This window comes from Hypanus sabinus, chromosome 22 (genome assembly GCF_030144855.1).
Source record: "Hypanus sabinus isolate sHypSab1 chromosome 22, sHypSab1.hap1, whole genome shotgun sequence".
Classification (NCBI taxonomy): domain Eukaryota; kingdom Metazoa; phylum Chordata; class Chondrichthyes; order Myliobatiformes; family Dasyatidae; genus Hypanus; species Hypanus sabinus.
This window is the reverse complement of record NC_082727.1, coordinates 59,864,221-59,877,720: the sequence shown is the minus strand read 5'-3', so window position 1 is coordinate 59,877,720 and position 13,500 is coordinate 59,864,221. Positions and strand designations below refer to the sequence as shown.

At 41.5% G+C, this 13,500-nt stretch overlaps 2 protein-coding genes across 2 annotated transcripts in view; one reads left to right on the top strand and one right to left on the bottom strand.

The window, feature by feature from the left end:
- Positions 1–871: 871 nt before the first annotated feature.
- Positions 872–13,404, bottom strand: LOC132379664 (uncharacterized protein DDB_G0290685-like). The gene is made up of 3 exons (XM_059947882.1): positions 13,205–13,404; positions 3,407–4,563; positions 872–2,513 (listed from the first exon to the last, which is right to left on the bottom strand). The coding sequence occupies exons 1-3, from the start codon at positions 13,257–13,259 to the stop codon at positions 2,379–2,381; spliced, it is 1,347 nt and encodes a 448-aa protein (XP_059803865.1). The 5' UTR covers positions 13,260–13,404; the 3' UTR covers positions 872–2,378.
- Positions 13,405–13,415: 11 nt separating this feature from the next.
- The window catches only part of nrap (nebulin-related anchoring protein), a 129,224-nt gene continuing 129,139 nt past the window's right edge, over positions 13,416–13,500 (top strand). The window contains exon 1 of the mRNA XM_059947878.1: positions 13,416–13,425. The gene's annotated coding sequence lies outside the window, so the exon portion shown is untranslated. The remainder of the gene's footprint in view (positions 13,426–13,500) is intronic.

Below are 13,500 nucleotides of genomic sequence, written 5' to 3'. Positions count from 1 at the left end.
TATTATTGTCCCTTTTCTGTATAATCTGCAGGTAGGCTGATGTTGGTGATGCCTTGGGCAGTTTTGACTATACATTGTACAGCCTTCCTGTCTCCCACAATGTAGTTTCCATACCAAGCAGTAATGCAGCATGTTAGTATGCTCTCTATGATGCATCTGTAGTGCATGAATGTACAAAGTCCCGGTCTCATCGACCTCCTCAGAAGGTGGGTGTTGGTGAGCATTCCCCAACTCTATATATTACATTTTGGGATCATGTGGTTGTGCAAGATGAGCATGAGAAGATAGATGGCAGAATATTGGATCATCTGAATTAGAAAAGTGGCCTTACATTTTTTGGCCATGGAAATATAAATCTCCTCAATGCCAAAGGGACGACAAATACATTTAAACAATTCTAGAATCTGAACATGCAAGCAGTGGCAGATGAGGTAATTTGTTCTGCAATATATTCTGCATCTGTGTGTATGGGATGTCCTCTGGTGTAGGGACTCATGTCCATTCTGGGGCAGCTCACTCACCTTTGATCCCCACCAGCCACTTAGTTCTCACCTGTGGCTCCACGTAGCCGTTTGCATGCGACAGCAGCCCTACACCCTACATCACTTTGACAAGCAGCCTCATACCCAGCGAGATTGGGAGTTAAGTTCATTGATATGAACAAGCATCACAAACTGGGGTCTTCCTTGGTTGCAGTAGATGACCATGATGTCTTCCGTCATGCTCTTCCTTCTTTATGGAACTTTGTAGTAGAGCCTGCCTGCCTGTTGGACCTCACTGTAGATCTTTTGCGTACTAGGACAAGTACTAATCAAGTACTCTTATAAACACTGCGATGTTGATAAAAAAGCACCCCATCAATAAATGACAGTTGAAAATTTATTGAGATGTCATACATTTAGATGCAATGGGGCTGCACAAAACTTTCACAGCAAAGTAGGACAATATTCAATTTACATTTTGACACATGGCAACAACTTAATTTAAAAACATTAGAACTGATTACATGAAATTCCAAAGTAATTTAATTATGCTTATTATATTCATCCTTAGTCTGAAAATAATGCTAATTTCCTCAAAAAATATATAATTTTCATGCCTTGAAATTAGACTGTACAAATTCCACAATACTTTCAGGTCCATTCACACAAAGACAATTCCATCACCTAGTATGAACAATGCCAGCTCATGGTGCATTGGGGTGGCAACCTTGCTGCTTCTTTAGCACTTCTGTTTTTATTTTTAAAATGAGGTTGAGTTGCTAGCTCAACACTCAGCTCAGCACAGATGGAAAGTGTTCAAGGAGCCAGCTGGATTTGAACCCAGGACGACTTGCCTCAGTCTAGTGGGGATGCCACTACACCAATGGTCATCTTAACTCAAAAAAAATGCCACATCATAAATTAAGAGTGGTTTAAGAGAAAGTGATGGTGGGGAGGGGGGGGGGGGGGAGAAGAGAAGAAAGATGAGGGTGGGAAGAAAAATCCCAAACCAAACTAATTCTGCTCAGGAAGTGTTCTGAGATCAAACAGAATTGTTTTTTATTGAATGATAGACAATTTGCAGGGACCATTGGGCACCATTTAAATCAAGGTGCATCTTACTTTGAGCAAATCTTTTTTAATAATTTATTTTATTGTTTTACTCGAATAGACTTGAGGGGAAAAAAAACTAACTTTGAGCAAATCTTGATCAGCTCACTTTAGTCCATAAAATTAATGCAAAAGCTGCTTTAACAGTTATCTCTTGAAGTATCATCAAACAGTAGAAGTAGAAGGCATGCAAGTTAATCAGCTAGGTATCTGGTTAAGTAACTTGATATTAATATTCAGACTTCCCAATTATTGTTACAAACTGAAGAACCACAGATTCAAGATCTAGATCACTGGGGTGCACAGACCCCTCAGTTTATGGCATAAAAAAGTTTGGAGACCCCTGACTTAGATGTTGGCTGGCACAAGTTACTAGACAAGATTCATGCTGATTAAAAAAAAAACTCAAGTGCCACAATTAAGGCGAGTCATCCAACTAGCAAAACAAAATTTTACCATGAGTTACTGGTGCAAAGCAATCTTAGTGCAAACTTATATTAAAAAAAACAAAATTTAAAACAAATCCAATTCATTTATTTGGCTTTTTATGTCCACACTAGAACGAGTTTGTCTTTTTTTTTAAAAAATATTACTTCATGTAAACATGGAGCATGAATCCCCTGGCACTAGACAAGCCTTCTCAGCAAGGAGGAGGAACTGAGGCGAGTAGACAAAAGAAAAAAAACACAATGAATCAAAGCACCTACATGTGATAACGTAACTAAGAAAACTTCCATTGAAAGAAGAATTTTCTGCTAGATTTCAAAGGGCTTGTATCAGAAAATTTCAGCTCATCTTAAAGTTGGATTTCTTTTTGAGACTTGTGATGACTTCACTCAAGTTCTGATCAAGCCGCTGATAATCAGAAGTCTTTGGCCGCTTAGTTCTTTTGGGACCACCTTTCTGACACAAGGAGATAACCTGAAATGAAATAAAGCAATTATATGAAAGTTTCAACTTCACTCTAGCTATAAAGTAGACTTGCCTAACAGGCTTAGATTTGAAATAACAAATGATAAAATCTGCAGATGCTGGAATTCCAAAGCAACACACCAAAAAAATGCTGGAGGAGCTCAGCAGGTCGGGCAGCATTTATGGAAAAGAGTAAACAGTTGACATTTTGGGCCGAGACTCTTCAGGACTAGCCCTAGCCCCTCAGATCTTCGAAATGGTGAACTTGTGGAATTCCTTGACACAAGGGAGACCAAACCCAATGCCATGGGTCATTTTAGATATCCTTCTGCTCCACAATATGCATCATATTCAGATATTATGTGGACCTAAATCCAAGCTTTTCTGTAACCGCACACCCTTTAGAAGGGGTATTCCTAACCTTTGTAGGCCACAGAGCAATACCATTAAGGGATCCATGTACCCCAGAGTGGGAACTCCTGCTTTAGAACTGCTATATTAAACCACGGTTGGCAGGTTGGAAATGCATCTCTACCAAAGGTGGTGCAAGGCACTCCTCTCAGTTAGGCTGCGGGTCACCCTCGGGCAAGGTGTAGCACCCCTGCCTCCCCCCTCCAAAACTGATCAGGGTCACGTGAAGCCATGGGAGCAGGTGGTGGATGGTTGTATGAGCAGCCGGTGCACATCACAAGTTATGTGACCAGTGACACCAGGCAGACAATCTCAGAAGAGTATTGATAATGGCTGGGGTCACCCATCTTGTAAAGACACTGCCCAGGAGAACTCAATGCCAAACCACTTCTCTAGAAAAAAAATTGTCAAGACTCATCATAGAAAGGCCATGATCACCTATGTTACACAACACAGCACAAACATTAAACCAAGAAAATTAATGAGTTTACCTTATTTTTGTTGTGGTATGCAATATATACCACTGATAGAAGCAATAATCCCAGTATCAGATACATTATAAAATGATCATCTTCAACAGCTGGTTTTGCAGCGATGTTGATATCTGACTTGAAGGATACTTTAGGTGTAGTACGAATACCAAGTGCACTAGTTTGGGCATCTATTGCATCAGTGGCAAATGGCTTTTTGTTTACAGTGGTAGATTGGGAAGCCTGTAGGAGCACATCAGATATGCTGACAACCATGGTTCCACTTTGCTGTAGGACATTGTCGCCATTATTCATATCGCCCGCAGGTTTGGAAATCTGGTTATTGTCGCCAGCCTGAGTTCCACTTTGCTGTGAGACATTGTTGCCAGTATTCATATCGTCCGCAGGTGTGGAAGTCTGGTTATTGTCGCCAGCCTGAGTTCCACTTTGCTGTGAGACATTGTCGCCAGTATTCTTATCGTCCACAGGTTTGGAAGTCTGGTTCTCGTTGCCAGCCTGAGTTCCACTTTGCTGTGAGACATTGTCACCAGTATTCTTATCGTCCACAGGTTTGGAAGTCTGGTTCTCGTTGCCAGCCTGAGTTCCACTTTGCTGTGAGACATTGTCACCAGTATTCTTATCGTCCACAGGTTTGGAAGTCTGGTTCTCGTTGCCAGCCTGAGTTCCACTTTGCTGTGAGACATTGTCACCAGTATTCTTATCGTCCACAGGTTTGGAAGTCTGGTTCTCGTTGCCAGCCTGAGTTCCACTTTGCTGTGAGACATTGTCACCAGTATTCATATCGTCCACAGGTTTGGAAGTCTGGTTCTCGTTGCCAGCCTGAGTTCCACTTTGGTGTGAGACATTGTCGCCAGTATTCATATCGTCCACAGGTTTGGAAGTCTGGTTCTCGTTGCCAGCCTGAGTTCCACTTTGCTGTGAGACATTGTCGCCAGTATTCTTATCGTCCACAGGTTTGGAAGTCTGGTTATTGTCGCCAGCCCGAGTTTCACTTTGCTGCACAACTGTTCCATTAGTGGATGGGGCGTTTCCAATAAACTGATTATTTTTATTGATAGAAGTTGTATGTCCAGTTGAGGGATGCATAGCCTTCACTGTGGTTGTACTTTTTTCTGCTGACCCTTCGGCCAAAACAAGGGTGCTCTTGGAAAAAGTAACTGCAAACAGAAGTGTTGGTTATTCATTCACAATCTACTGTTCAAGATAAATCTCATCAAGAAATGCACATTTAAGATGCCTCAGTTCAAAAGTCCACCATAGAGTTGAGGGGAGAACAAACATCTTTACTTGCCACTGATAACACTTTTCCGTGAAGACAAAGCACTTCATGCTTTAGAAGCACTACCTTTGCAGCAATGCAGCAGGCAGCTAACCACACATGGTCATGAACACATTATGAAGGGCAAATGTCAGCTAGGACACTAACTTTTCAAACAATTACACTGGCCTAGGTTAGACAAATTTTCTGGGATTTGTTATTTTTAAATGAAGCAATATCTGGTACTACATTGAACTGAAACAAATCAGCCATTTTGATTTTGAATACAATACTTTGTCCTGCCCCACTTCTCAGAGCATTACCATGACAACTAATTTTTTTTTAAGAGGAATATTTCATACATTTGCAGGTACAACCCCTGACAGCTATTAATTCCTTGCAGGGTAGATAAACATAATGAGTGAGAATTTTACATTGAAAATTTCTGCAAGTCAATTTTGTGCATTTCCCTGCAACTTTGTAGGAAATTCAGAATAATTCAAAAGTAGTGGATATGACCCAATCCATCGTGGGTAAACCACTCGCCATAGAGCACATGCCAGAGGAAAGCAGCCTCCATCAGGAACCCCCAGGACTGCAGTCACCAGGAAGGTGGTACAGGAGCCACAGGACACCCAACTCCAGGTTCAGGAGCAGTTGTTAGCTCTTGAACCAGAGAGTAACTTCACTCACTTGACTGAACTCTTCCCACAATTTATAGTCTCACTTTCAAGGACTCTTCACCTCATGTTCAATGTTTATTGCTCATTTATTATTATTTATTTTTTCCTTTTGTCTTTTTCACATTGGACACATCCTGTTGGGTATAGTCTTTCATCCATTCTATTATGGTCCTTGGATTTATTAAGTATGCCTGCAGAGAAACAAATTGCATGGTTGCATATGCTGACATATAATAAGTTTACTTTGAGCTTTGATTGTAGCATTTTCATTGCCAAAAATCTTGTAACATGAACAGTAGTAAATGAGAAAGCATTGAAATCACTAGAGTACCTATGATGTTAAAGGTACAGTGAAATACACCATCCTCATTATATACAGGGATACATTCCTTAGTCAACACATAATGTGAATAATTATTTAAATGGAGAATAGGGATGTGTTCTGGAGGGATTCCTAAATATGTTTTATCTGTAATTGATTCACATTTTCATACCAATACGACACAAAAGCAGTACCACAAGGCAACATTCGTAATATATTTCATCAATTTAAGGTAATATTCAATGTAACAAATCACAGTAAGTTAACATACTAGGGTGTACAGTACTCAAACCCTTAAGAGCACGGGGGTTTCATGAATGGTAAACTAAGAGACTTCATCTTACAGTCTCCTTCAGCATTGGAACACATAAGCAGAGTCAACCTATCCTTTGCTGCCTTGAAACCTGATGCAGTTTTTTCATCCTTACTTATGCAAGTGCATTTCGGCATACGCTTCCAAAAAAGCACGGACTCGTCTGCATTAAACACCTGCTTTGGTGTTTACACCTAACTCAGTTAACATAGCCCACAACTGCACAGGATAGCATTCAGCAGCTTCGTGGTCAGCATTAACTTGCTCACCACACACAGCTAAGTTGTGAAGCCTGTCATTGTTAACTGTTACGTACCCCGTAACTGGGTCACTTACCAGCAAAGATAGAGAGGTCCGTTGAAGTCTGATGGTACTATTTTTAACAGTATTTATTGATAAAAATACACAAAAATAATATCAATGCAAACATACAGATAATATGCGTCGTCAATACTAAATCTAAAAGCGCGGGTATAATAATAATCAATAATAACTATCGTTGTCTAGGGGATAATGTATTGTCTGATGAAAATATAAAAGTCACTGAAGTTCACTCAAGCTGCAGCTTTTTGGTTGGAGAGAAAGATGGATGTTTAACTTGCCCATTCCTTTTATGATGTCAATCCTTCGAGAGTCATTGGGGGCTGATTTCCCCTTTGTGGTTAGCTAAAGCCGTGCTTCCATGGTAAAGGCCCACCAATTCTGAGGCAAATGAAAAAGGACACACGTGGGCTTTTCCACCGGCTTTCGCTATTACGCTGTTACAGGAGTTCTAGCATTTCTTCTGGTGCATCTCAAAGGGTTGTTCCCCACACCCTCTTTTATCCTGACTCACAGGGTCTCAGATGTCAATCAGGTTGGGATGATGCAATCCCTCCACCAACCCCCTCGGTTCATTGCCTGGGGGCTTCGATGAATCGTACAGTACTCAATACACAATTCCGTCTCCAAGAGATAATGGCCGTTAACCATGGCTTTGTCTCTCGGAGGCCCAGGACACATTCCAAACGTTGAGGAATCTGCGTGTCTCTCTCTCATTTCCTGGGTCTCCTGACCCGAATCAATAGCGATCCTGCGATTCTCAAAAAGGAGGGGGCCACGGGCGCAACATAACTTAGAAAACCATCTCCTATCTGCATTAAATCTAACAATATCACTTGACACTTCCTCACTAGCCTCCGAACAAGGTGACCATAAATTTACAAAGCTTTCACACGCAGATGATTGGAACTAAGTGTTTTTTTTTTCTTTGTTTCATGCTCAATGTACAAACTCAACATTTTCTCTATTTTTGCAATAATTGGGTTATGCACTTTAGTAACAATCTTTTGAAGACACTTGTGATGAATCAATCACTACACTTTTTATTTTCTCAGCAGTTTTCTTTGTTTCTGATTGTGGACTCCCCCAGGCCAAAGCAGCGTCCCAGAGCTGTGTTACCTTCACCTCACACTGCCCTGTTTATAATTTCCAACTCCACCCCCCAAGTGTTAAAGCGATTCTCTGCCACTTGGCTGATAGCCCAAGACTTGACATTGGACACTTAGGAGGCATAGTTAAATATTTCAAGCACAAAAATCACTGCACTGTAGGTAAAAACAAAAGTTTAAGAGTGCAAGATCGCACATCCACACGCTGCCAAAACGAATGCAAGACTGGCGCGAGTGAGACTGTGAGGCGTGCACACATGACTTGTATTGGCGGGAAAGCAGTGCTCCTTGCATTACTGAGCTTTGGACGCATACAAGAAGAAGTTGGTAGAAATAGGTTCCTCACACAACTGTGAATCCGCATTGTCTGAAGACGCATACAACGATGATAGGGTGTATAACATTAGGCTTGGTTGGTGTCCTAGCCACAAACACCAGTGGCCTACAGAGACCTTTCCTAGCTGTGAAAGAGGTCCCAGCCCAGATGTTTTACAGGCAAAATATTTGGACTGGGTAATTAAAACATCAATAATCCACTTATTTTGAAAATCCACATGGACATTAAAACCTTTAAACCAGGTTTTCCCCAACCTGGGGGCTGCAGAGACCTTGGTTAATGGTAAGGCTCTAGGGCAGGAGTCGGCAACGTTTACCACTGAAAGAGCCATATGGACCCGCTTCCCACAGAAAAGAAAACACTGAGAGCCACAAAACCCGTTTGACATTTAAAATGAAATAACACTGCATACAACGGGTTTTTTTTGCCTTTATGCTATGTATAAACAAACTATAATGTGTTGCATTTATGAAATTGATGAACTCCTGCAGAGAAAACAAAATTACATTTCTGCATGCAACAAAAACGTTTTGAACTCCGAAAAAAAGACGTTGGGTTGAAGGTTACTCCATAGTTAGCCTACCTTGGATCGAAGAATTAAAAGGAAGTGTGCACTGGCGGGTGTCAGGCATTGGCAGTGGTGATGTATATTAATAGCGATAAAAAACACGTTGTAGTGGTGTGCTACACACAGCGCTAAAATAAAGACTGCAGTCAAAGGTAACTTTATTCGAACTAAACAGCCTTGCTTTAAAGCCTCCCTCAACCCGTCCCCGTGGGCGCGGATGCTCCAAAAGACACGTACTCACAAACCCCCGTAGGCTGTCTCCCTTAGCCGGAACGGTGGCTAATTGTGAGCTGGTTCGGATGTGCCAGGAAATGGGGTCTCCACAAAGTTTTTAGATTGTACAAGATCACCATAATCTTCAAATTTCGAATTACATTTCAAAAGCTAACAAACCACGGGGAGCCGCATCACAGAGATGAAAGAGCCGCATGCGGCTCCGGAGCCGCAGGTTGCCGACCTCTGCTCTAGGGCATAACGAGGTTGGGAACCCTTACTTTAAACTCATCTTGCTCAATGAAGAATGTTGTACTACTGTGCCTCATAATATAGGAATTAAGAATTGTATGTTGGGGTATTAACAGGAGCAACAGCCAATAGTCTAGAAAGTCTGCCAATTTGATACCACTAAAATATTAAGTGGGCCAGGTGAGAGCTGTGAATAAAAAAAAAAGAAAACTTGATCTTTCACAGAGAAAACCCTTTCCTTTAATTTTCAACAGCATTTTGAATAACTGCTGAAAACAAGCAAAGAGCACCAAAAGCACTTCAGTCAGTGGAAAACTGCTGCGGCTCGAACTTTATTCAACAGAGATTGATAAATGACAGAATCCCATGTGAAAATCTACTCTTCACAGCTTAGTCCGAAGATTGAGTGAATGGCTTAAAGAAACAAGGGTAATTTCAAATATTACTATGACTCAGACAAGCCCAAAATGTTGTATATTACAACAGCACTGAACAATTATTAATCTGATTGATTACAGATGCTATTGCCTTCAGGTATAATTTGTACAATGCAAGATCTACTTTATATTTTGGGCAGAAAAAGGCACAAGGACTGCAAGAATACAATCTGGGTTTACCTTTATGGATGCAGTGAAAATGGACACATTATGTCAGTTGGCTATTCCAAACAGAAAGTGAGGAAACTTTTATACATTGTTTTATTCTTTAAAAAAAAATCAGCGATTATTCAGTGAAATACGTATACCCAAGGGCCTGCAATGACAGCTTTGAGAGATAAATTTAAAGTATTCAGTGCATCACTAAATCAAGAACAAAACGGAAGCAGCAAATTAGTCAGCAGCTGTGGGGACCAGATAAAGGTTCCATGTTACTGACTTTCACATTACAGTGCCTTGAAAAAGTATTTAGCCTGCACAACTAATTTCACATTTTACTGTTTTTCTAAATACAAATATTGAATTAGGATTCTGATAAAACCTACAAAACATTGTACATGTCAAATGAAAAACTCCAAAACCTGTCAATATACTAAAAATTATAAACCAAAATTGTGAGGCCAAGGAAGTATTCACCCACTTGGCATAACTATGCTAACTTTTCTCAAGAGCCACGTTACCCTTTTTGTTGATGTAGAAAATTGGAGGATCACCCCTTCTCAGTGAATTCATAATAAATACCCCTTTATATGGTCCAGGGGAATGGTAGATTTTCAACACTAACCAAAATGAAGACAAGTCAGGAAAATGATAACAGAAGAGCACATATCTGGGGACAGGTACAAGACCACCACAAAGACACAAAGGAAAAAATATGAAAATACTGCCACACTGTCTAGCTCAGACTGCCTTTCTAAACTTAGTTGCTGAAGAAAAATAACACAGGCTACTGTGACGACAGCAGTCGCCAAGTGAGCTGAGAAGCTGCAACTGGAGATGAAGATCATGGCTTCACAATCTCCAAGGCCTTGCACAAAAAGGGCATTTATGGAAGAGTGGCAAAGAACCATGGTGAATAAAAAAAAACCCTTGTCCATAAAGACTTTGCAAAGCATTGTCATAAGGTGGGCATTGGGAACTGACCCAAATGCAAGACACAGACACTGAAGTACTAGGGAGAGGACTAGCTGTATCAAGAAAGCAAGGGAAGTGGGGAAGAAATGACACTGGACAAGACTAGGAGACAGGGCTAGGACTAGAGTAGGAAAGTGGGACCTGGACGAAGAACTAGGAACCCGGACAAGGACTCCGAGCCAGAGACTGGACAGGGACCCGGAACTTGGGTCTTGACTTGGGCTCAGACTCTGGACCCACACGAGGAACTGGAAGTGGCGAGGCAACAGGACTGGATGTGGGGGCAGGACACGGGACTCCAGGGCTGGATGAGGTCATGAAGCTCAGATGGTCTAGATTGAGGGAGAGCAGGAATGCAGAGCCTAGGTTGAGGGAGAGCAAAGCAGAAGTAGGGAGAGGTGTATCTGGACACAGACACTAGCCCTGGATGAGACCGGGACTCAGGGCCCAGGCTATGACTTGGACTTGGACATGGACTGGAACCTCCTCGGAGCCTTGAACATGAAGGACAGGAAGGGACAGATCCTGTCCCTAACGGCAAGAACAGCCTGACTTACCCACACGGAGGTGAGGACGGGATACCGACGAGATGAACCAGCAACCACACTCGAACCCAGGGCTACTTGTATTCCAGCCCCAATATGAGAATCATTTGCCTATGATTAAGCCCAACTGAAACAAGGGACAGCCGGAAGACCCGGAGTCTGGAGTACACAGACTGAACCATGAAATGGAACGTAGACTTTACAGACTGGACCATGACAAGCATCACTTAGAAAATACTGTAAAAATGTGGTTAAAGGTCTTGTGCTCAGATGAGACTAAAGTGGAACTTTCTGGCCTCAACACTAAGCAGTACATGTAGTATAAATCTAATACAGTGCACCAGCTAGGTAACACCATCCCTACTGTAAAGTATGGAGGAGATATGGGGATGTTTTTCAGCAGCAGGGGCTGAAAGTATGGTCAGGATTAGACTCAGAAAGCCGACAGCACAATACAAGGCTTTCAGCCCACAAAGCTATGCCAATCATGTCCTTACCTTAGAACTATCTAGGGTTACCCATAGCCCTCTATTTTTTCTAAGCTCCATGTACCTATCCAAGAGTCTCTTAAAAGACCCTATCTTTTCTGACTCCACCACTGCCAGCACTGATGAGAAGGGATTGATGAGATGAATTCCGCTAAATACAGAGAGATCCTGGATTTAAAAAACTGTTAGCCTCTGCCAGAAAGCATAAAGCAGGAAGGAAGTTCATCTTTCAGCAGGACAATAACCCCAAGCACACAGCCAGAGCCACCATAGAAGTGCTTCAGATGCAGGAAACTGATGCCCTTCAGTGTCCCAGAATCCTGACCTTAACCTGACTGAACATCTGACAAGACATCAAGATTGTTGATCACCACCATTCCCCAACTAACCTGGCATAGCTTGAGCAATTTTGCATGAGGAATGGGCAAATTTGCTCCACCACATTATGCAAAGCTAATATAGACATATCCAAAAGGCTCTGATGGCTGTGAGGTGGTTCAACTAAGTACAGAGCAAAGGGGAATGAATACTTTTGAACTGCTGACATTTCTGCTTTTGAATTTTTAGTTTTTTCATGCTTTAAAATTTTGCCTGTTTGGGGGGGGGGGGGACTTTAGAAAAATGAGCATGTGTTCACAAATAAAAATTCTTAGCTAAATTTATCAAAAATCCATGGTTGTAATACTCATTTATGTGAGCAAAGTAGCTGAATACTTTTGCAAGGCACCATATAGATTGCTTCCGCATCAATATTGCCTGACCACCATTCGGAGAGCCAGGATGCTGTACGTGCTGGAGGCTTGGAGGGGACGAATGGCCAACATTTCAACTCAAACTCTGCAATAGGTCGAATTCTACCCCCACAAACGCTGCCCAGTCTGATGAACTATTCCAGCATTTCCCATCTTTTCAGGATTTCCAATGTATGTTTTTATTTCATGCCTCCAAATTTCTTTTAAGCAAAGCAGAAACAGCTGGAAACTACCATCATCCTGATATTTCTGTAAGCTGGACAACTATTGGGCCAACTTGTCTATTGTATTTGCTATGAACGCCCGTAAGAAAATGACTCCTAGTGTTGTATATAGTGTCATATATGCGCTTTGATAATAAATTTACTTTGAACCTTGGTCGAGGGCGGGATTTTCTAAAAAAAAACAGACCGCGTTAAAGACTAACAGACTAGGAACAACTATTAAGCAAAAAGTAAAATACACAACCAAAATCCGACGATAATTTCAGCAGCAACATTTAATTTGTGTCTAATTACAAGGAAATGTTCACATCTTAGAGGAATACCCCGCCCCTAAACATACCTAAACATACCGTGAAAGCACAACTCAAAATGGAAATCGGAAGTTTCAAGTCACTAACGAGGAACCTTATCACGCCAGAATCTCTTCACGTGGTCATTGCTCGAAGAGATAAAAATTGGCTCTTTGGCACAAATGTTTTGGATGTTATGGAAAAACTCGTGTTAGCATTCTTAGGTTAATCGCATTCTTCGGTTAATCTGATTCTTACAGAAGGGAGCCCCAAAAGAGCCAGCCCCATACACGACAGAAGCCGAAACTTCACTACTTAGAACTTTGACCACACCGAAATAGCGCGTGGAAATAATTTCTTCAAATTCATAATGGTCTGGCACTGGGGAGAACTCCCTGTATATTAAATACTCCACCCGGAACTGTTTGAACTGGAGTTGACAGGACTCTACTGCGCGCACACCTTGCGGCCGCTTTATCTTTATTACTAAACGCGGAAGTTACCAATAGTTCCCAACACCCCCCAACTCAATGTTAACATTTAAAAACTTACCACTGCCGACGAGGAGCCATATAACAACGCCAAAGGAATTGCTTTTTCGTACCATGGTAGTCTACTGTAAAGGGTATGTTGTAGAGCAAGTACAAAGCGAAACAAACTGTTTTAAAATTGGATTGAAAACTAACCCCGCCTCTACATCCGCTCTCAACGTAGCTATTTACACAATTAGCTTTGATCGACATGATTGGATAAAAACAGACCGCTAGATAATAGTATGTCAAGTCTTCTGATCTTATTCGCTGCTAATGACTCAGTTTCTATTGAACTCTTGCCTGGCAATTTATTAT

Bases quoted from the DNA above. Each gene is read 5' to 3' on its own strand.
- LOC132379664 (XM_059947882.1), bottom strand. From the start codon at position 13,259: ATGGTACGAAAAAGCAATTCCTTTGGCGTTGTTATATGGCTCCTCGTC. The intron at 4,564-13,204 runs GTAAGTTTTTAA...TTCTGTTTGCAG, and splicing joins ATGGCTCCTCGTCGGCAGTG to TTACTTTTTCCAAGAGCACC. The intron at 2,514-3,406 runs GTAAACTCATTA...ATTTCATTTCAG, and splicing joins CATACCACAACAAAAATAAG to GTTATCTCCTTGTGTCAGAA.